Source organism: Carlito syrichta, unplaced genomic scaffold (assembly GCF_000164805.1).
Source record: "Carlito syrichta isolate Samal-C Ts95f unplaced genomic scaffold, Tarsius_syrichta-2.0.1 Scaffold305672, whole genome shotgun sequence".
Taxonomy (NCBI): Eukaryota; Metazoa; Chordata; class Mammalia; order Primates; family Tarsiidae; genus Carlito; species Carlito syrichta.
This window is the reverse complement of record NW_007249768.1, coordinates 318,346-339,462: the sequence shown is the minus strand read 5'-3', so window position 1 is coordinate 339,462 and position 21,117 is coordinate 318,346. Positions and strand designations below refer to the sequence as shown.

The window sequence follows — 21,117 nt, the reverse complement described above, 5'->3', positions numbered from 1 at the left end:
CACGGGGGGGGGGGGATATGCATGCACCACCCCGCTGCTTCTCTCTTCCTGTTACCAGGAGAACTCACTGTTTTCCAGCCAAGCAAGAAGGTGCTTGGGTGTGTCCCCAAGACATCCTGGTCAAGCCACGTCACTTCTCTGTTCCAATTTTAGACAGGAAGTGGGGGTGGTGGTTGCCAAGAAAGGCCAGGGTAAAGATGACGTCCGCATGCAGAGGTGGCGAGAGGTGAGGCGAGACACCCTCCTGGGTACGACATGGTAAGGAGCATCACGGGCAGAAAAAGGCTGGGAAATACTGGCATTCAGGCAGTCCCAAGGACACAGGCGGCCCTGAGGCACTCTGCTCCAACGGCGGGCATGTCCCTGTCAGCAGGGGCACGGGAAGACGCTGTCTTGGCCTTCAACTGTGGGTACAGCAACCACCACCATAGCTTAACATCACTTCATGATCAAGAGTGAGTCAAGGGAAACAGACACGAGCGTGAACTGCTGCTACATCAGTTCACCCACATAGCATTTTCACCAGGAACTGCCCACAAAGATAGTGCCCCTCTTTTTGCTGGTTCTGATTTCAAAAATCAACTTCATGGAACTAAGCAGCACATGCCTCAGTTGCTCCATCTGTCACCTGCAGTCCCTGGGTGGGAGGCATACATCATGAGAACATTCCTTTTAGAGTGCAGTGTCCAAAAGCTGACTGCATTAAGAGTTGGGGAATCAGCTAGGTGCAGTGACTACCAGACTGGAGTGTAGTAATCCCAGCAGTTGGAGAGGCCGAGGCGGGAAGAATGCTTGGGTTCAAGAGTTCAAGATCAGTCTAGGAAACACGGTGAGGTCTTATCTCTACAAAAAAAAAGAGAAAATCTGCTAGGTGTTGTGGCGCACGCCTGTAGTCCCAACAGCTACTTGGGAGACTGAGGCAGAAGGACTGCCTGAGCCCTGGAAGCCGAGGCTACAGTGAGCTGTGACCCATGCTGCTGTACTCCAGTCTGGGTGACAGAGTGAGACACCTCCTCCCCCCCCAGAAAGAGTTAGGGAATCTTCTAAGTGAATAATTTACAGTAGCTATCTTTATTATCACCAACTATCATACATTGAATGGTACATATCTGACCATATGCTAGACCTTATTACCTCACTAAATTCACTATGACAACAAAGTATCATCACCCCCATTTTACAGTTGAGAAAAGCGAGGTTCAGAGAGGTTCAGTAACTCTTGTACATCTACAAAACAAGTGCAACGCAAGGCTGGATATTTACACGTGGCTGCTCAAAGGCCTGTCCTCTCTACCTTTTCCGAGAGAGTGGAAAACACAAAGACCTGTGCACCTGCTACCCAGAACTAACAAGCGAAACCGATGGCCACATTGCTTTGGGCCTTTTCTTTCCTCTGGCGCTGACACAGCAGACACGGGACGTCTCTGTGTCAGGCCCTCCAGCCCCACCCCCTCCCTTTCCCCCAGTGCCTCTTCCTCTCCGTGTTGGCCACACAGGACTACGTCTGTACACAACACCCGCCCAGGCTCCACTTCCAGCCTGGGGCCACACGGTGGTGTGTCTGGTCCCACACACCTTTCCCCGCGGCGCTGGCGCCTCCCTTTGCTCCGACCTCCAGGCCTCGCTTGTGCGGGTTGTTCACCTGCTTGGTGCCCTCCTCCTGGGAACGCACACACTTCAGGATCCTGTTCATCATAAGGAATGGCCGGAGAGGGACAGAACCAGGCTCCTCTCCGGCCATTCGTTATGAAACAGCCCTGCAGGACACACACTGTCACATGGCTCCCAGGGCCTGATTTTCCTTTGGGTAGACATTTACAGGTAACGCAGCTGGGCTACAGAGGACACCGCCTTTGAGACTTCAGCAGATGTGGCCAAAAACCCTTGCCGAGGGGCCCTCCACTTTGCTCTCCCTCTGCCGGCAGTGGCTGCAGCGGTAGCTGCCGGTGGGCATCCTTGGCGGCACTAGGCCTTGGCAGCCTGTGGATGCCTGCCATGCTCGTGCCATAGCATCCCTCCTTCTCATTGTTTTAATTTGCATTTCTGCCATGACCAGCATAGCTGAGCACCCTTCATCCACTTATCGGCCGTTTCCTCTGTGAACCGTCTCTCGCCTCTGTCATGGGTTGAACTGTGCCCCACCAAGATGTTGAAGTCCTAACCCCTAGTGTCCCTGCATGCTGACTTATTTGGAAAAACAGGGTCTTTACACGTGATCAGACACGACAAGGTCATTAGGACGCGTCCCATTCCAATACAAATCGTGCCGTAGTATATAAAACGGGAAATGTGAATCAAGCGATGGACACACACAGGGAAGATGATGTAAAGACATGGGAAGGAGGGTCTACACGCCAAGGAACACTGGAGGCTCCCAGCAGTGACCAGAAGTCTGGGTCAGACCCCCTTCACAGCCCTCGGAGGAACCAACCACATGGAACCTTTGGCCTCAGCCTTCCAGCCTCTAGGACTGGGAGACCATCCGCTCCTGTTTCCCAAAGCCATCAGTTGTATCCCATGTTTCAGCAGCCCTAGCACACTAATACAGCTTCCCAGGCCTCCCCACCCCCCTGCTTTATGTATCTTTAGATACTTCCCACACCCGTGTTCCTCCTGCCTTCTCTATGATTAATCCTCAAAGGGTTAAAGCTCCCTCTGGATATTTAAAGAGAGGTCCCTGATCCACTGAACCTCAGGAACCTGTCATGCACGTCTGCTGCTCTGAGGCATATTTCAAAAGTACCAAGAAATGACAACCTGAGCAAAGACCAGTGTGTGAGGCCAGGTTGGCCACGGTCTACCAGTGAGAGGCTGGAGGACAAGCTGCCCCCGGCCACCACCCAGTGTGATTCAGGAAAGCCAGGGAAGCCAGCCCCACTGTACAAGATGGACGAAGTCTGTCAGCCAAGCTGCCATTCAAAAACACTTGGGGCTCTGCAGCATTTGGGGTGGCCACAGATCTCATCATCCCTGCATTAACGAGCCCAGTGATGGACAATGCCCGAGACCACAGCTCGCTGGGGGTACGACCACCTCCTCTCGTTCAGTGTGCGTGCCAGGCCTCTGAGGTACCCACCATCATTCCCATGTTCCACAGAGGAAGGCAAGGCAAGAGGCGAAGGGATCTGCCCGGGGCCATGCAGAGCAGACGCTCTATCAGGCCGGTCCTTCCTTTGCTGCAACTACCCACGAGGGTTTCAAAGGTAGTGGTAGCTCATGTCTACGGTGCTAGAGGGAAAAGCAGCAATACTGAATACGCCAGAAGGAAGTACGCATCCAAGCGGCGTTTCTGCTGTTTGCTTGTCCACTTGGCCTCTGTGTCAAGGGTTTCCCATCAAAGCACCCTCAAGAGTGAGAGTCATTAAATTAGCATAACCAGCATCTCCACAGACTCTCCAGCCTTCAAGATGACTCTAGCTTCCCCCCGACTTCCCACAACCCCTCTGTCAGTTCAGCCTAGTGTGCGTCTTGTGTGAGGCTGCCTGTATCTCTCCGTGAGGCTGGAAGGGGCCCCAGAGGCAAAGCGGGTCTCTCCTCTCCTTGAACGTGATGGTTCTGCAGAGCCTCGCGAGGGACGGAGGACACTCCAGAAGCCTGACCAGTGCACAGCCTCAGTCTGAACTACATCGGCGGCAGTCACGGAAAGAAAGCTTCGAGATAACTGCTGTGTGAGCCTTAAGAAAGAAAACTAACCCTAACACGATTTTAGGCAAAGCCCTCGGAAAGACCATCCATCTCTCTCCACCTGAAACACGGTGACACGGGATCTTTGTCATAAACGTCCTCTCCAGATGGGATGGAGATCACTGGCCTCCAGGACGGGCCCATGATCTGTGCCGCGTCTCAGATGGCTCAGCTTCTCCTGTTCCTGGCTCAGTTCCCTACAGCTTCCATGTCCTTCCTTTGCGCGCCCTGGGGTCACTCCCTGGAGGGCACTGCCTGCTGCTGCTGCTGGTCCCTACCTCTCCCTTCTCCCCAGGTGGCTCGGTGGGCCACAAGGCAGCAAAGATTCTGAGCACCACAGAGTTGACTTGCCTGGGAAGGTGTAAGGGTCTCCTAGATCTGCTGCCTGGAGAGACAAGCCTCACAGAAATGCCAGCCAGGAGAGCGGAGCCCTTCCAGACTGCCCAGAGACTCAACACGCCTCTGAATAGCTCAGCTCTGTGTAAGTAAGGTGCCCATTGTCTTTGACTAGAACTGTCTGCATGTGTTTTCCATTATTAGCTTTAGTTTTCTCAGGAAATACTAGAGTTTGAAAGCCAGGTCGATGCTGAAAACATGACTGGTAAAGCACCTCATATGCCCCCAGGCTCCCAGTTGTTGCCATAGAAGCAGGGGGTCCCCACCAACAGGCTGAGACCCCCGGGAGCTTAATTCAAATGAGGCAGGAACCCATGTGCACACCAAGTATCATTTACAGATGAAACAGATCATGTGTCCCACACATGGACATTAGAGTTTTCAAAATGAATGGAGACGCTGTTGAGATTAATAAAATATAAATTAATTTAAAATTCCTAGTGCCACTAAATTTGTTGGGAGTTTTTGTCATGATGCATTCTCTCAATGAATGATACCAAAAAATACAATCACTGTCATCTGTTTGGTATTAAACAGAGGCACTGTATCATAAAAGGAACAGGAAAAATTGTATTTTTCCTTCTGAACCTGAGTTGCAATGTCTGAGGTGGACAGAGCCCTAGGAAAGACCATCCATCTCTCTGCCCAGCAGCAAAGGCATCGAAATGCTGTCTTCTGCCTTGCTGTCTTCAGGGTCTACTTGGGACAGATGGGGTGAGACCAGAGAAAGGAGTGAAGACAGGGATCTGACCACCAAGACAGGCCCAAGCCCAGCTCTCGCTGCTGCTCTGTCCACGCCACGCCTTCCACGTGACCCCGAGGTCTCCTGGCAGAACCCTCCTGTGGTGGCAGAGTGGGGGACAGGGCCTGCTGCCCCAGATAGTGGGTGGAGGAAGGCACAGGTGGAGGCTGCCCGCCAACTCCAGACCAGGAGAGGAGACGCAAGCGCTCCCTCTAGACACACCTGGGGTGAAACAAACAGGAAAAGTGACTTGCTCAGATGTTTCCAGAAGTCAGTGTCTAGAACAGTGCCTGGCACACAACTATTTTACAGATGAGGCAACGAAAAAAACAAATACGTTCTTAGGGGAAACCAGCACCCACAGGTTTGAATAAGACAAAGGAACATATGAAGCGTGTGGCTTGGGAAACCCCAGGAGGACGACCCCATGACTGTGAACCCACCAGAAACCAAGGGTCTGAGAACACCCTGGGTGGCATCCCTCGTCCACTCTTCCAGCTGGCACTGTGTCATTGTTCATAATTCCACTCACAGTCTCTAAAGCGCGCTCTTAGTTTTTACTCCACATTACGCAGCAAATCGCAGGAAAATAGTATAAAAGTGTTTAGTGAAAAGACCGGATGTGCTGTCCTGCTCAGAGGGAAAGCCTTCACGATAAAATGATGTGCCGATGGGAGCGAGATGCAGAATCCCAGCCACCTTCCAGGATCACCCAGCAGCTCCTCAGACACGCCCAGGATGGCCCTGTCTTTCCTCCTGTGCCCCCTCGCTTGGCTAAAAGCTAGCATCTGAAGTTCTGCATAATGAAGAAATCTGCCTTCCAATACTGTTATTTGTCTCTTTGGAAAAAAGACAATGAATTATATTTCCTCTTCCAACTACTGGAAAGCTGTTTCTATGTCAGCCCTACCATACCAAAACTTCTTGCCAACCAACAAAAATTCCTTCAAATCACTCGACTCCAAGCCCCTTATCCACCCTGTCACCTCGCTGCATGCTCTGCAATGGAGGACTTATCTTTAGGAGGGTACCTAGGGCCACTCCTAATACTCCAGAGGTGGCTTATGGAACACAGCACACAGGAAAGGATTCATTCCCTTCTGAAACAAAAAGCAAGGCGTACGATCTAACAGCAAAAACCAAGATCCACTGAGCTCGCAACGTCAGGATTATCCCAAGACCTGTAGTCACTAGAACTGTACTCCCAACAAAACAATCCAAGGCGCCCGTGGTTACCACCACCCCATTGTATAGTGTGTGGTAGCCTGAAGTCTCTTTCTTTTCCTTTTAATTCAGCTTTATGACCCCACACTGACCAAAGAGCAGGCACAAATGAGTTCCCACACATATCTGCACCGTGCATGCATGCCCATCTGAGACTAACCATCAAACTTCCTTCTGTGCCATTTGGTGTGTGGCAGTCCCCTGCTCCCCACGTGCACCTATGCCAAACGCCAGCCACCTTCCATGGGTCCAGCCCCGAGGTCAGCAGTAACCTGCTCCAAACTATTTCATGGAACTCTCCATACTCGAGGAAAACCTCAGATCCCATACATTTACTAACAACAACAAAAAAATTCAGAGAGGTGAATTTTCTTTTAAAGTCATCCACCTACCGTGAATGATTTCAGAAACTACAAACAAAAGAATGAGTTAAATTACTGCACAACTACACTAAGGAGTTTAGAAAGTACTGAGTATATGAAGTGATTAGATATTCATCTAAAAAAGGATCTTGGGCAACCCTTGGGGTCCCCTCCCGCTCCGGGAGCTTTTCTGTCCTCTCAGTAAATCCTGCTTTAAAAGAAAAAGATCTCGAGGAATACACTATAAATTATTAAATGGAATAAAAATAAAGGAACTTAGGACTGTCAATCTCAGAGCAAATGAGTAGTATTAATTCTCAACATGAATTGCATCTGAGCATCCAGGCAGTCCGGGAGGAGCTCCATCTTTCTAAAACCTTGGGGGAAATGCTAACTTTAAAAAACATAGATTGTTCCTGGCCAGACTCGGTGGCTCAGCCTGTAACCCCAGCACTTTGGGAGGCCAAGGCGAGGCAATTGCCTGAGCCCGCAGGTTCGAGACCCGCCTAGGCAACTTGGTGAGACCTTGTCTCTACAATAAATAATAATTAAAAAGCCGGGCATAGTAGCATGTGCCTGTAGTTCCAGCTACTTGGTAGCCTGAGGCGGAAGGATCACCAGATCCCAGCAGGGCAATCCTGGGGTGGCTGTGAGTGTGCGCCACTACACTCCAGCCTGGGCGATGGAGTGCCTCCAACTCAAAAAAAAAAAATTCTTCTTAAAAAAAAAACAACAAAAATAACTGTTCTTTAGAATACAATAGATTGCATTATAGGAACAAGAGTTAAATCACTTAAAGGAAAGATTAATCGGAGGACCTCCAGGTGCTTAGAAATACTACTGCTATATTGGCGGCTACAGCCTAATAACAACTCAATCTCCTTTATTCTTAAAGCGAAGTTCCCAAGGCACCTGGGAAAAACAGTGCTGATGGTCTATTTCATTTTTCTTTGAGTTACAAAATTGCATTGAGCAATCCCCTGGCTCTTAACCCTTTGCACAAAATCCTAAATCTAACAAACCACTCAGATATCTTCTCTCAGGGCACATCAAGAGATTGCTGGTGATTATACAGGACAAATTTACGCAAATACAGTTTTTTTAAAAAAATGTATGCTTCCTTGAAGTTCTCCATTCAAATGCACGAACAAGCAAATAAAAGATGGAATATATGCTGAGATGTGATTGATCAGTTGAGATGTGGTTTTCAGAAATCTCGAGTGCACCCTTCCACATCTTCTTTGAACATACTAGACAATAAATTACGTATTATTAATGTGGGAGGAAGAAAACGAGCCTGTATTGTCTATTTGAATAGAAAAACACCAGGTGGTAGACATCAAAGAAATTACTATTGCAACATGTATCAATAAACCTTCAATGCATGTCAGTGACTGTTTTCACATGTTACCACATGTTAGAAAAATATAAGATATAAATTTTTGAGTTTTTGTCATAATTAGGTTCCTCAATGTACAAAATTCTATTATAAGTCAAGTATCATTACAACAAAATAATGGTCCCAACACTATACTATTTAATATAAAGTGATTTTTCACTATTTTGTAAAAAAGTGCAATCGAGTTGCTGGGAGGTGATACACAAGATGTCTCAGTGCAAAGGATTAAAATCATATTTAATCCCAACCTGGAAGCCTGAAAGGAAAGGAGGGAAAAAGGAAGCTTCGGGGAATGCGCCCTGTTTAGCACTGAAGTGGCATCTCTTCCCCTAAACTCTTGAGCTGATGGCTCTAGTCCACAAGTATCATCCCCCAGGGCACCAAGAAAAGGGCCACGCACCTTTTCTTTTTACAAGGGCTTACAAAGCCAAATGGTAATTATTAACCTTAACTACTCTTTAAAATGACCAACCCCAAGAGTCATCACACTGCAACTCTCGATTATTAGGTACCAAATGTCCTCCTATGGCGGGAAAGCTGAACCTCTGTCCTCTAATCTGCTTGCCTCTGCTTTGCTGAGTATCAAGGATTAAGGCACACGGTAGACTCATTCATGTTTATTCAGTTGGATGGAAGATCATCATCAGTCGTAGTTTGTTTATCTTTACTGTGTAAAGTATCACATGTGTACATAACATGAAATTCACCATCTTACCTGTATCATTCAGGGGCATTAAGAACATGCAGATGTCGTGCAGCCATCATCACCTCCATCTCCAAAACGTTTTCCTCTTCCCAGCTAAAACTCTGCACCTATTAAACGCTAACTCCCCATTTCCTGTTTCCGCCATCCCCTGGCAACTGCCATTCTACTTTCTCTTTTGCTTTTTTGGGGGGACAGGGTCTCACTCTGTCATCTAGGATGAAGTGCAGTGGTGCAATCATAGCTCACTGCAGCCTCTACTTCCTGGGCCCAAGTGATCCTCCCGCCTCAGCCTCTCCAGCAGGTAGGACTAAGGGCGTGCCACCTAATTTTTAACTTTTTTTGTAGAGACAGGATCTCTTCGTGTTGCCCAGGCTGGTCTTGAATTCCTAGGCTCAAGTGGCCCTCCCAAAGCACTGGGGTTACAATCCTGGCCTCTGCTTTCTATGCCTACAATTCGCACTTCTCCAAGTACCTCATAAAGGCGGAATTGTACAGTATTTGTCCCTTTATGACTGGCTCATTTCGCTTAGCAGTTCACCATGTGGCGCCATGTGTCGGAACTTTTCCTTTTCAAGGCTGACTAGTACTCCGTTGTATGTACAGACCACACTTCGTTTACCCACGCGTCCATCGATGGACACCTGGGTGGCTTCCAGCTTTTGGCTATTGTATATGAACAATGATGCTAAAAGCATGGGTGTGCAACTGTCTGTTAAGAGTCCCTGCTTTCAGTTATTCCGTGTGTATACCTGTAAATGAACTGCTGCATCAGATGGTAATTCTATGTTTAATTTTCAACAAATCACTGGGATTCAAGGAGGCTGGAACTACAGGACGCATTTTCATTTCCATGCTTGGCCCTCTCGACGGGAGGAAAAATGAGTTTTCCAAAATGATGGGTCTGGGCCACAGCGACAGCCGAAATTGTGAGCCATTATGCAAACAGGCCAAGTGGCTCATGAGAGAAATGCTCATGAGTGATGTAAACATTTGACATAAAAATTAAATAGACAGCATGCACCACCCAACTCGCTAAGTCCAGCAAACTCAGGCACGCACAGGGTCTGACTGCAGTCAATGATGGTGCCATCAACAGTGAGCATTTGGGAGACGTACAGGCTACATATTTGTGGTTCCCATTTCTCACTACGAGCCTTTAAAAATTGCTTCAAGCCACCCGAGGATGGCTAATGTTAATAACGGAAGAGCTACCATCTGTGTGACGTTTGTACACGTGGCTCTGCACGCACATGATCCTTCACAGATCGTCTTCAATCTGCAACTCCTCCATAGTGGCCGGAAGGTGCCTTTCTCGAATGATGACACCCAAACCTGGCTGTCCCCACCTGTGCAGGCAGGTGAGCGCACCGGGAACACCCGGCTCCTGAGGGGTCACGGACTTCCGCTCTCGTTTCAAACTCAGCTGCGCTGGGAGCAAGGAGAGGAAGAAAGGGTGGGAGGGCAGGCTGCTCTGCGGAGCTACCTTACCGGCGAGGGGGAAGGACGCCAAAGCATTCGTTCCGCGTTCCACGCGACGACCGCCCGGTCTCTCACCGCTCCTGCACTCGAAGGAAGGCGACCGACAGAGGAAGACGCCCGTGGAGGGAAGCGGCCGAAGGGCGGGGGTCAGAACCCCCAGGCTTCCACCGTGGCCAAGGCCCCTGCCTGCCTCGCAGTCTTCCCGGAGAACAAGGGCGAGGCCCGAGGCGGCCCTCTCGGAGGCGCGCCTGGAGCGGCCTGAGCAGGAAGCCGCAGCGCCCTGCACTCCCGCCGCCGCCGGCCGCGCACCCTGCCCAGAGGCGCCACGTGACGGCAGGCCGGCCCGGCGCGAGGCCGGCCCTGCCCGCCCGCGAGGGAGGGAGGGAGGCCAGGGAGGGAGGCCAGGGAGGGAGGGAGGGAGGCGGCCGCCGGGGTGCGTTAACCCTCGCGGCGCCCGCGTGCGGCACGTGGCTGGCGCCGCCGCCGCCCTCGCCCTCGCCCTCGCCGTCCCCTCTTCGCGGAACCGCACCGGCGAGGATCGGGCCGAGCCGCCGCGGGGGAGGCGGCAGGGGGACGGGAGGGAAAATCACGGCTGCGCCCTCTGCGCAAAAACGACGCCACCTCTCCGGCACTTGCTGCCTCGTAGCTTAGATCAATTACAGCTGAAAATACAGGGTTGCCATCTGGTTTGAAAAAGCAAGGAGAAGGGAATAAAATGAAAGGGTTCTTGGTACTAACCTCACTTTAATCATTGCCAAAGAGCATGAAGACAGCCCCGCGTCCTCCCACAAGAAAGCCTTGGGCCTCACAAACTTGGCAGGCAGTCCCAGGCACAAAACTGGATGGGCGGCGCGCCTGTCAGAATAAAAGTCCCCCGAAAGGAGGGTTGCGAGAGGTAAGGGGCCCGCCGCCCCGGCCCCGGCCCCGGCCCCGGCCCCGGCCCCCACCGCCGCCGCAAGAGAAGTTTCCTATGGGTCCTGGGATAGGTTAGGAACTCCCGGGAGGGTTTGTTTACAGAGGGTGTCTTGCCAAAACGTTACATGCATCATTGCCGTTCCATTGGTGAGAAAATAGATCTGCTGTCAGGATTATAGCATGCGATTTCCTCTTTCTTTGTTTCTCCATACTCCATAGCATGAGGGTTTCATAAAACTCCAAAATAAGGCTAAACAAAATACAGGAGACCAAGGTAGCATGAGCTCCGGAGGAAAGATGCATGCAACTTCACAGCACTGCTACAAGAAGGAACGTCAGAAACCCCCTCTTTTTTCCTCTCACTTGTGTACTGGAGGAAGCAACTTCCTTCTGCCTTCCTCCCTCCAGCAGAATCCCAGGATTTCTGTTAGGACTCCGTCAGCCCAGAAATGCTGACTGCAAGTGCTGGGAAGGTGAAGGCACCCCAGCCACCCTGGCTTCATCTCATGAGCTTTAGGTGGCTGCAAAGACTTCTTACGTCACGCTGGATCCCAGCGTCCATCAGCCCACGGGAGTGGAGTGTCAATGAGATAGATGTGCAGCCCAGTTGAAGCCGTCACCGGAGTGGAAGTTTCACATTCATGCCCACTACCTGAGTTCTTTTAGACCCAGGTGGGTTTTACCATCAATACCTTATTGTGCCTAGATGTACCTGAGCGTGGCTGCTTCCAGAAAGCAATACCAGTCTAAGCACTGTGGTATTTACTGGAATAAACTCTGATCAACCAGTGATAGCCTTTTATAAACCAGAGATTAGAATTCTAACAGAAAGGATAAAAGTGAACTAGGAAAAACAGCATTTCTGTTCTGAGGGGAAAAAACACATCTTCAACCTCAAAATGATGTGAAAGTTGCCTTCCAAATCCTGCCCGGACAGAATCATCACCCATAGCAACAGTGTCCATAACATGTGAAATCTCAGGAGTGTAACTTTCTAGTAAATGGTACATCTGTCAAGCCACAGGAAACATCTGGTAAAACGGTTAAATAAAAACAGAATTTAAAATTTTTCGATTTGAGAGCTTAATCATGGTACCCAACAAGAGACTATTAAACAAATACTCTCAAAGCTCAATGTGATGGTGAGAAATGTCCTTGAGAGGGAAAGAGAAGAAAAAGAGCCCAACCCAGGGGACCTGGGGCTGGCCTCCCACATCTTCATCGGGATGATGGCACCCCCATTCCAGCCCTGCCTCTGGGGACTGTGGCCAGAGCCCCCTTGGCTCCGCCCTACCATCATGGCCAAAAACTTGCAGCCCAGTTAAGTTCCTCTTTTACCCAGGGCGGACTCCCTGGCTCCCAGGCTCACACCTTCCCAAGTGCCTACAACACAGTAGGCCTTCAGGAAACATTTGGGTAGATGAACTAGTGAAGTGATTACACAAATAAACTTCTCTCTACTCCACAGTGAACTCAGATTACACATAGACAATTGTCCCATCATCAAGACACAAGCTGTCACCTGATCCACTTCAGTCCTTTCTAGAACATTTTAGAAGCCTTTCTAGTAAAGAAAAGATTTAGTAATTTGACCATACCCAAATAAGCTATATTTCAAAAACACAGTAAATAATGTTAAAAGGCAAACATAACATTAGTTATTTTTCTAACACAACTGACAGAAGACCTTTAATATGAGGAGCTGTAACATATCAACAGAATGAAGATGAACACTAATTTTTTTAATGACAAATATAAACAGCATAGTCACAAGAGAAGAAAAACAACTTGCCAATAAGCACATGAAAAGAGTTCTCTAGTAACAGTGAAAAAAAAAAAATTTAAGTTAACCCAATGACAACGTTTCCCCCTAGGAAACTTGCAAATATCGGATAAATGGTTAGCAGTCACCCTTGGGATGAAGCCGAGACAGAGGCAGATGCGTACAGTTAGAGCCCAAGCTGGCAGAGTACACAGGCGAAAATAGAAATGGATGCCCTCTGACCCAGAAATTCCACTGCTAGAAAAGTGGGAAATATGAGCTACCAACAAGGATGGAGATATTCAAAGAAGTTCTGCAAATGATAGTAAAACATTGTAAACAACCCAAATATCTGTATCTGTTTACAAGTTCTTTTGGTTACAAGCGACGTAAAACAAGCCTTGCTAGCTTAAGAAAAAAAGGAGGAATTTATTGGAAAGATACTGTGATACTTCTTGGAAATGAAAGAAGAGTTTGACAACCAATCCTTATTCGTTTGGAAAAATGAAGTGTTCCAGGAATCTGGGCTGGGCCGCAGGAGGTAGAGGCACCCCAGCGGTCAATTCTGTGTTCTGCCTCTCACCGGAGCCTGTCTTCTGCCCCCTCCCAGCACGAGGGAACCCCCACTGTCACTGGCCCCAAGTCTCACCAGTCAGTCACCTGCTTGGGTCCTGTATATATCCCCTCCCCCCAATCACAGCTCCCTTAAGGAGTTGCTAACGTCAAGTCAAACATTCTGAGATCACTTTTATTATATAGTGAATGTGCTGCTAAAACTGCGAGAGGCCCCCAACACACATGCATAAATACTACCAGTTTTCAGTCTAGAAATTATTCTGAACTTCAAATAAATTACTTGTAAGTAAAAAATTGGGGAGAATCTCTCACAGGAGCCATGTGTTTAGGTTTTGCAGGTTTGGGGAGGAAGAGGAACAGGGGAATGTGCTATCTCTGCCATGAATAAGTGAAGAAACTGGGTTTTTTAAAAAAGCATTAGCCAGACGGAGATGAGCCTCTGGGGCAGGGATAACATTTTATGAAAAGTAAGTTACTTGATCTTAGAGGAGGCATAAGGTGTTTCATTCATTCCCTACATCTCAGCCATCGTGTTTTCAATCTTCTGCCTCCCTCTTCAACTGTTCCCTCACTGTCCCTGTCACCTCTTTCTGAATTCCTTCCTCCTAGCACAGAGCAGTCACACACACATGCACCATCACCCCTCCCAGGGTGGATGGACAAGCAGCCTCCCCCTTGGGTATGTCTTGATGACCCTCAGGTGGGGGCAAAAAATTGCCAGTCTGCAGATTTCTTAACCACATCCCAGTGTCAAGTAGCCCACCGGAGTACAGCATCAATTAGACGTCCAGCCCAATTTGCATCTTCACCTGCACTACCTGAGTTATTTTAGACCCAGGTGATTTTTGCAAACAAGACCTTAGATGTGCCTGGATGTACCTGAGTATGGCTACAGCAAGCAATACCAGTTAGAACACTGTGGGTTTTGTTAGAATAAACTCTGATCAACCAGACATAGTCTTTTATAAATCAGAGATTAGAATTATAATGGAAAAGGTAAAAGCAGATTATGAAAAATAGCATTCCTGTTCTGAGGAGAAACACATTTTCAACCCCAAAATGATGTGAAAGTTGTCTTGTGAGCATCTATATAAAGGGCATTATTGAATATGAATAGGTATTACATGTGAGACCATATTATTGTCTACATATATATGAAAGAAAGAAACAGCAAATGTGGCCAAACGTTAACACCTGATGAATCTAGGGAAGGATATGTGGGTGGCCACTGTACTAGTCCTTCGATGCTTCTTGTAGAGCTGAGCCGTCTCCACAATAAAAAGTGTCTGTGGGCAGGGGGGTATGGGGTAGAAAGAACGAAAGAGCAGATGACCACCAAATCTGAATGGAATGTGTAGAATGATCTGGCATAAAGTCCAAGTGATGTGTGACACATGGCCCACCATATCCGCAAATTCCACATCCTTGGATCCAACCAACCAGGATTTGAAAATGTAGTTAGCATCTGTACTGAACATGTGCAGACTGTTTTTTGGTCATTATTCCTTAAACAATACAGCACAACAACTGTTTACACAGCATTTATATTTTATTAGGTAGTGTCAGTAATCTGCAGGTGATTTAAAGTATATGGGAGGATCTCAGAGATTGCATGTACATTAAGGACTTGAGCATCCTCAGATTTTGGGGCCTGCAGGGGTCCTGAAGGCAATCCCTCAGGAACACCCAGGGACAACTATGCGACAATCACTTTGTTGGGCACCCTCAAATAGTCTTCCCCAAGAGCCCACACAGGAATATAAGGAAGAACCTTTGTGATGGAGATGGGCCTGACATACATACTAAGCTGCCGCTGACAACAAAAGCATTGGTTTCAAATATTAGCCTCAAAATGAAAGTCACAAGGGAGGTCGGACAACCCAAACTTCTGGCCCTGAATTGTGTGAGAGCTGCTTCTCACACAGGCAACTCTGCGTAGCCAGCCTCCAGGTGAGGAATAGCAGGGGTTTGAGTAACTTCTTTTAAAATTTAACCATGAGCTGGACTCGGTGGCTCAGCCTATAATCCTAGCACTTTGGGAGGCCGAGGTGAGTAGATTGCCTGAGGCTGCAGGTTCAAGACCAGTCCGGGCAACTTGGTTAGACATCATCTTTACAATTAAAAAAAAAAAGTTAGCTGGGCATTGGCAGTGAGGAAGAAGGATCGCCAGAGCCCAGCAGGTCGATGCCGGGGTGGCCGTGAGTGTGCCACAGCACTCCAGCCTAGGCAACAGAGTAAGACACCAACTCAAAAAAAAAAAAAAATTTAACCATGTTCAGGAAGCTTTCAACAAAAGCCTACAGAGGCCATCTTCTGAGAAATACCACTGAGAAAGGGAGTTTGGGACCAGATCACCAAAATCCTTGAAGAACTTGGCTTTTATCCTATAGTCAACGAGGAGCCAGAGCCAGAGCTTTCAGACACACTCAGCAATGTCCTCCAAATTGGCTCTTGAGAGATCCCTGTTGATCGAGAAGCTGTATGGCTTGCAGCTCCTCCCAACAATGCTCTATTACCGAGGTAGTGACATGCTGGATGGCCAGTTCCTAGAGGAGTGGAGTGTTTGTGTTTATAGCACTTGACAGAACTTGCTCAAAGGCTAACAGCCTCATACAAAATGACATAGTGTCATTCAAAACCAACACAGCGGGGAGGCTATTAGTGATGCCAGCACAAAGCTATCACACAAAAATAAAGCAAACACAACAACGGATCTATTAAAAATAGTTGAAAAACACTTTGCCTCTGAGAACTTTTTGGACAAGTCTGAAAAGCACAAGAAGCAGTACACACTTGGGCAGAGATGTGTTTGCTTTTCTAATACAATTAGTGCAAATCCACTCTTTGGGTTCATTTTCACCCAGAATAAATGTCTGGCCACCTCTCATCCCGGTGAGACTCACCCAACTGTACTGAATTTCTCATTTCCATATACCTTACCTTATGTTCACACTTGGATGGCAGCCAGGCACATTAAAAAGAAATATAAACAGAGGAGTGAAAAAAAAAATCATTTCATTCATCCAATAAACTCTGAAGGCATATTACTCAGAGCCAAGATTGGGATAAGATCATTTGATCCGAAACAAGCATCACAAGAAGGGTTAGTGATACAGACTGAAAACTGGGCATCTGCCAGGTCCTAGGTTGTTTTCCTCTTTCTGTTTTGGAGAGCTCTGTGGGGGAGGAGGGCAGTGGGACTCTCTCTGTGCCAGCGTGTGCAGAAATAAACACCAGGGCTACAAGAGAAAATGGAATTACACTAAGTGGCGTACTATGTGCTTGAAAATGATTCTTAAAATCCAACCCAGTCAAAGGGAAGGTTGTTTGGACAGTGCTCTCCTAGTGACTCCTTTTTCATTCATACATTTACTCAGCACCTCGCGAGTGTCAGGCCCTGTGTTGGGTAGAGTGCTACAGAGCTGAGCAAGACTCAGCTACTCGCCTACTGCAGCCTGCAGTCTCAGGGAGGGGACAGATAGATGGACACACAATCATAGCACAAAGTGTATGAAGCACTGGTCTCAAAACAGGAGTATCTACCCTAAGAAACAGAGGGCGTTATATAAAAAAGACACCCTCACCTGCATATCCATTGCAGCACAATTCACGACTGCAAAGATGTGGAATCAACAACCCAGATGCCCATCAACTGATCAGTGGATAAGGACAATGTAGCACATATACACTATGGAAAACGATTCAGCCATTAAAAAGAATGAAATCCTATCTTTTGCAGCAACTCGGATGAACTGCAGAACATCAGTGAACTAACTCAGGAACAGAAAACCAAACACCCCATGTTCTCACTTGTAAGTTAAACCAAGGATCTGCAAAGACACAAAGGACGGTATAATGACACTGGAGACTCAGAAGGGAAGGAGAGACCAAAGAATATCACCTATCGGGCACAATGTGCACGGGTGGGGGTGGTAGATACTCTTAAAGCCCAGAACAAAAACTATGTATAGCCCCCAAAAAACAAACAAAAACCAGGAGGACTTGCCATTTGCCGAGAGGAGCAGGCTTTCAGAACAGCGTGTGAGGATGTGCATGAGAGCTCAGATTCCCCAGTCGGACGAGAGCACAGGAGTGCCAAAAGCAGAAGTTCATGGAGATGGGTCTGTTCAGCAGGGCTGGCTTGACGCCACGGAAGGAAGGACTCCAGGCAGAGACGGATACTACAGAAACTGCCTTCTAACACTCATGTGTCAAAAAGACCGGCAAGGCAAGGCAATGCTGTGCGAATGGCGGTCTGAACTACGGCCCAGGTCAGTGACTATGAGGGGGCCCCCGAAAACTGAAATTATCTTTGGGAGGGCTTGCCCTGCTATATGACTGTTCTAGGAACTGACAGGTATCAGTGTACCAGCTGGTGGTGTTGTGAAAGGCTACATTTGGCTTCAGAGAATTTTTCTGTAGTAGACAGGTGACTGGTTCTTCCACCAGGACAACATACCTGCCCACATGGTGCTGAGTGTTCCACAGTTTTTTTTTTAACCAAAAACAGCATGACCTCCATGCCCCACATGCCCTATTGACCTGATCTCATCCCAAGCGACTTTGTTTTCCCAGATGAAAAAAGGGAAACATTCTGTGGAAAAGGTGAAACAAAAACCAGCAGAAGTACTAAAGGGTATCAAAACGGACGAGTTCAAAAACTATTTTGAGCAGTGGAAAAAGTGTCTCAATAAGTGTATTGCATCAAACCAAGAGTACTTGGAAGGTGACTGAGGTGTAAATATGTAAAGATAAACACAATTTTTAAATAAATAAAATTGGGGGTCCCCTCCTGGTACGTGGACAGCATTTAGCAGGCTGATTCACAGATGATGGGTAGAAGGAGGGAGGAGGTGACTTCCAGGGCAAACAGAGAGTTGGTCCAGTCCTGAAGACGGAGACAGATGACAAGGAATACACTTGGTAAAGTGCTGGAAGAAGAAGGAAGGGGCTCCTAAAATCAATTCCAGGACACAGTGCTGCATTTGAGGTATACACACCACACCTAGAAGGTAGACGGGTCTGTGGGTGTGAAGGCTAGGTTTCAGCTAGAGATACAGATTTGGAAATCATCAACTACAGTGACAATTCGAGCCATGAGTCTGCATGTGACTTCATTAGGAGGTTGTGCCCAATGAGAAGGACAGAGCCCTGGAGAACACCAATAATGATGGTCTCTGAAAGATCCCAAGGAGTGGCCAACCAAAGAAAGTAAGAATGGGGCCATGGGAACAAAGTGAACAGGGGAAAAAAAAGTTCAGGAAAGAGGAAGAAAAATAAGGGATTTTGCATGTTCCCTGAATCTGGCAACCAGCAGGTCACTAGTGAGTAGAGAGCAAGGTTTCACTTAAACTTTGGTATAGTTGGACGAGGGAGTGGATACAGCAGTAGAAGCAATCTACTCTCTAGAAACAGATTCAGAGGGGAGAGAGGTAGAGATGGAGATAAGCGGGCATGAGGTCAAGGGAGGGCTGGGTCTCAAGTTTCCTCAATTTCTCTGACCTCAGTGAATTTCCCTGAAAGCCCCAAGCATGGTCATGGTTTTAAAGATGGTGCCCAGCAGTTCCAGAGGAATTATACACCACTTCATGTTCGTAGTTAAGCTTTACAGTACCAAAGTTTTACATGTCTACCAACTTATGATAAGAAGATTTGTGAAGCCAAATAAAAGGCTCATTTTGTGAAGAAATATTTGAAAGGCAAGTATGCTCCATGGAATATTGATACTAGATCTTATAAAAAAGGGATGATTCCACCTTAGTCAGCTCAGGCTGCCATAACAAAATACCCTAGACTGGGTGGTTTAAACAACAGACATTTATTTTCTCATAGTTCCGGAAGCCGGAAGGCTAAGATCAGGGTGCCAGCATGCATCGTGGCTGATGGGGGCTCTCTTCCTGGCTTGCAGACGGCTGCCTTCTCACTGTGTCTGTATATGGTGGGAAACTCTCCATTGTTTCTTCTTATAAGGGCACTAATCCCATAGAACCAGAGCCCAGTCTCATGACCTCATTAGCCCTAATCACCTTTCAAAGGCCTCATCTACAAACAGCAGTAACAATGGGGATCAGGACCTCAACACATGAAATTCTGAGGGAACTCAACTCAGTCCTTGACAGATTCTAAGGCCAATTACATTTGAGAAACTCAGCTAAACAATGCTTTTGTACATAGGACTTTGCAAAGCCTGAAATGTGTGGACATGCAGGAGCAGAGCTTGAAGGCTGGGTTTAGTGCTTGCCAAACTTTGACCAGGGAATAGCTTTCTGTTTCCTTAGAGCACCTTGAGGGAAGAGTGCTCTGAGATCATCTATGAACAGTGTTGAGGGGTAGCGCGCCAACTGTCAGATGCAGCTGAGGAAATGACTTCTAACAAGTTAGAAAACTCCACAACCATTCCTTGTTGGGTTCACTGACATGGACAATCTAGGGGAGCATTGAGGTTTCAGCTCCCAGACTTGCTTCTAGAATGACCTGGCCTCATAAGAGTTGAGCTCCCAGACTTGCTTCTAGAGTGACCTGGCCTCATAAGAGTTGGTTTGTTCCTCCCACTTGGCCTTGACCCAGTTTCTGGAGCTGGTTTCTACAAATTAGTTGCATTTCTTAGGTCTCTCCAAGGAAGGGCAGGCAAGAGGTAGTAGAATATGCTGGAGAAGGGGACGATAGCGAAATGTGCTTGCATGTATTCTGCAGTTCATGTTGCCTCTTACAGGGCTGTGGAGGCTTGGATCCAGAATTCGGCTCCCTTGTCTGGCAGAGTTTCTAGCTACTGCCAGACCCAGGACATTATTACAACATTAAGTGCTCTAAATTATGCTTCAGAGACAATCTGTGAGGAAATTTCAAAATGAAGAGTGTATGTGTGTCTGTGTGTGTGTGTGTTTAACCCAAAGACATGGCAAAGCAGATAGAGACACAGTACTGCCATTTATTAGATAAAAAATACACTAGACACAACGTGGAGCTTATAAACCATCTTGCCATGTTCCACCTGCCTGGGGCACAGGCAAGCAATCCCCTTACAAGCAAGAAACTAGAGAAAAAGAAAAGAACCATCAAAACCCACTTCTAAGCAAATGTCTTAACATTTATCTTTCTGGTCTTCAATTTTATTAAGGTATTAAGGGACACACTGGCTTTGTATTGCAACAAGAGGAGGTCTGGAATGCCATAAGGCTATGTCAAGATTAACCCTTTACATGCCTGTAATCCTAGCACTTTGGGAGGCAGAGGCAAGAGGACTTGCCTAAACCCAGGGGTTTGAGACCAGCCTGGGCAACCTGGCAAGACCTCATCCCTACAATAAATTTTAAAAATCAGCTGGACGTGATGGCATGTGCCTGTAGTTCCAGCTACTTGGAAGGCTGAAGCAGAAGGATCACCTGAGCCCAGTAGGTCGAGGTTGCAGTAGCCGTGAGCATGCCACTGCACTCCAGCCTGGGCAACAGTGAGACTCTAACTCAAAATTTTAAAAATAATAAGTAAAAAGTGAACCCTCTAACTATAACTATATATGAAACAGCTATAGTTTGTGTGCCCAGAGCAGAAGCCTCTTCATGCACACAGCATTCTAGAAAGAATGCTGGAGGGATCAGGCCGGGGTAGGAGGAAAACAGCAAAATCCTCTGTTTGGTTGCAACAACTTCTGAATAAATTTAGTGTATCATTTTTAAAAGTGACTTTGTACACACTAATGAACATCCTCTCACAGAACCCATGTCTTCTTTAATCTGCATTTCCCTTTAGGGAAAAAGTCCTCCCTTGTCAAGGTTCTCGTCCCACTTTCTTTTTTTTTTTGAGTTGGAGTCTCACTCTGTCACCCACACTGGAGTGCAGTGGCTGCTCCCGGCCACCGCAGCCTCCACCTGCTGG

General features: G+C 47.6%; 1 protein-coding gene across 3 annotated transcripts in view; it reads right to left on the bottom strand.

Annotated features, from left to right (window-relative positions):
- The window catches only part of VGLL4 (vestigial like family member 4), a 183,580-nt gene that overhangs the window by 15,375 nt on the left and 147,088 nt on the right, over window positions 1–21,117 (bottom strand). Inside the window, exon 1 of one of the 3 annotated variants that reach the window (XM_021714561.1) lies at window positions 10,731–10,830. The exons of the other annotated variants lie outside the window; for them this stretch is intronic. Within the exon in view, the coding sequence (XP_021570236.1) occupies window positions 10,731–10,744 (14 nt within the window). The 5' untranslated portion in view covers window positions 10,745–10,830. Of the gene's footprint in view, window positions 1–10,730; window positions 10,831–21,117 lie in introns of those variants that run through there. 3 annotated transcript variants of the gene reach the window in all.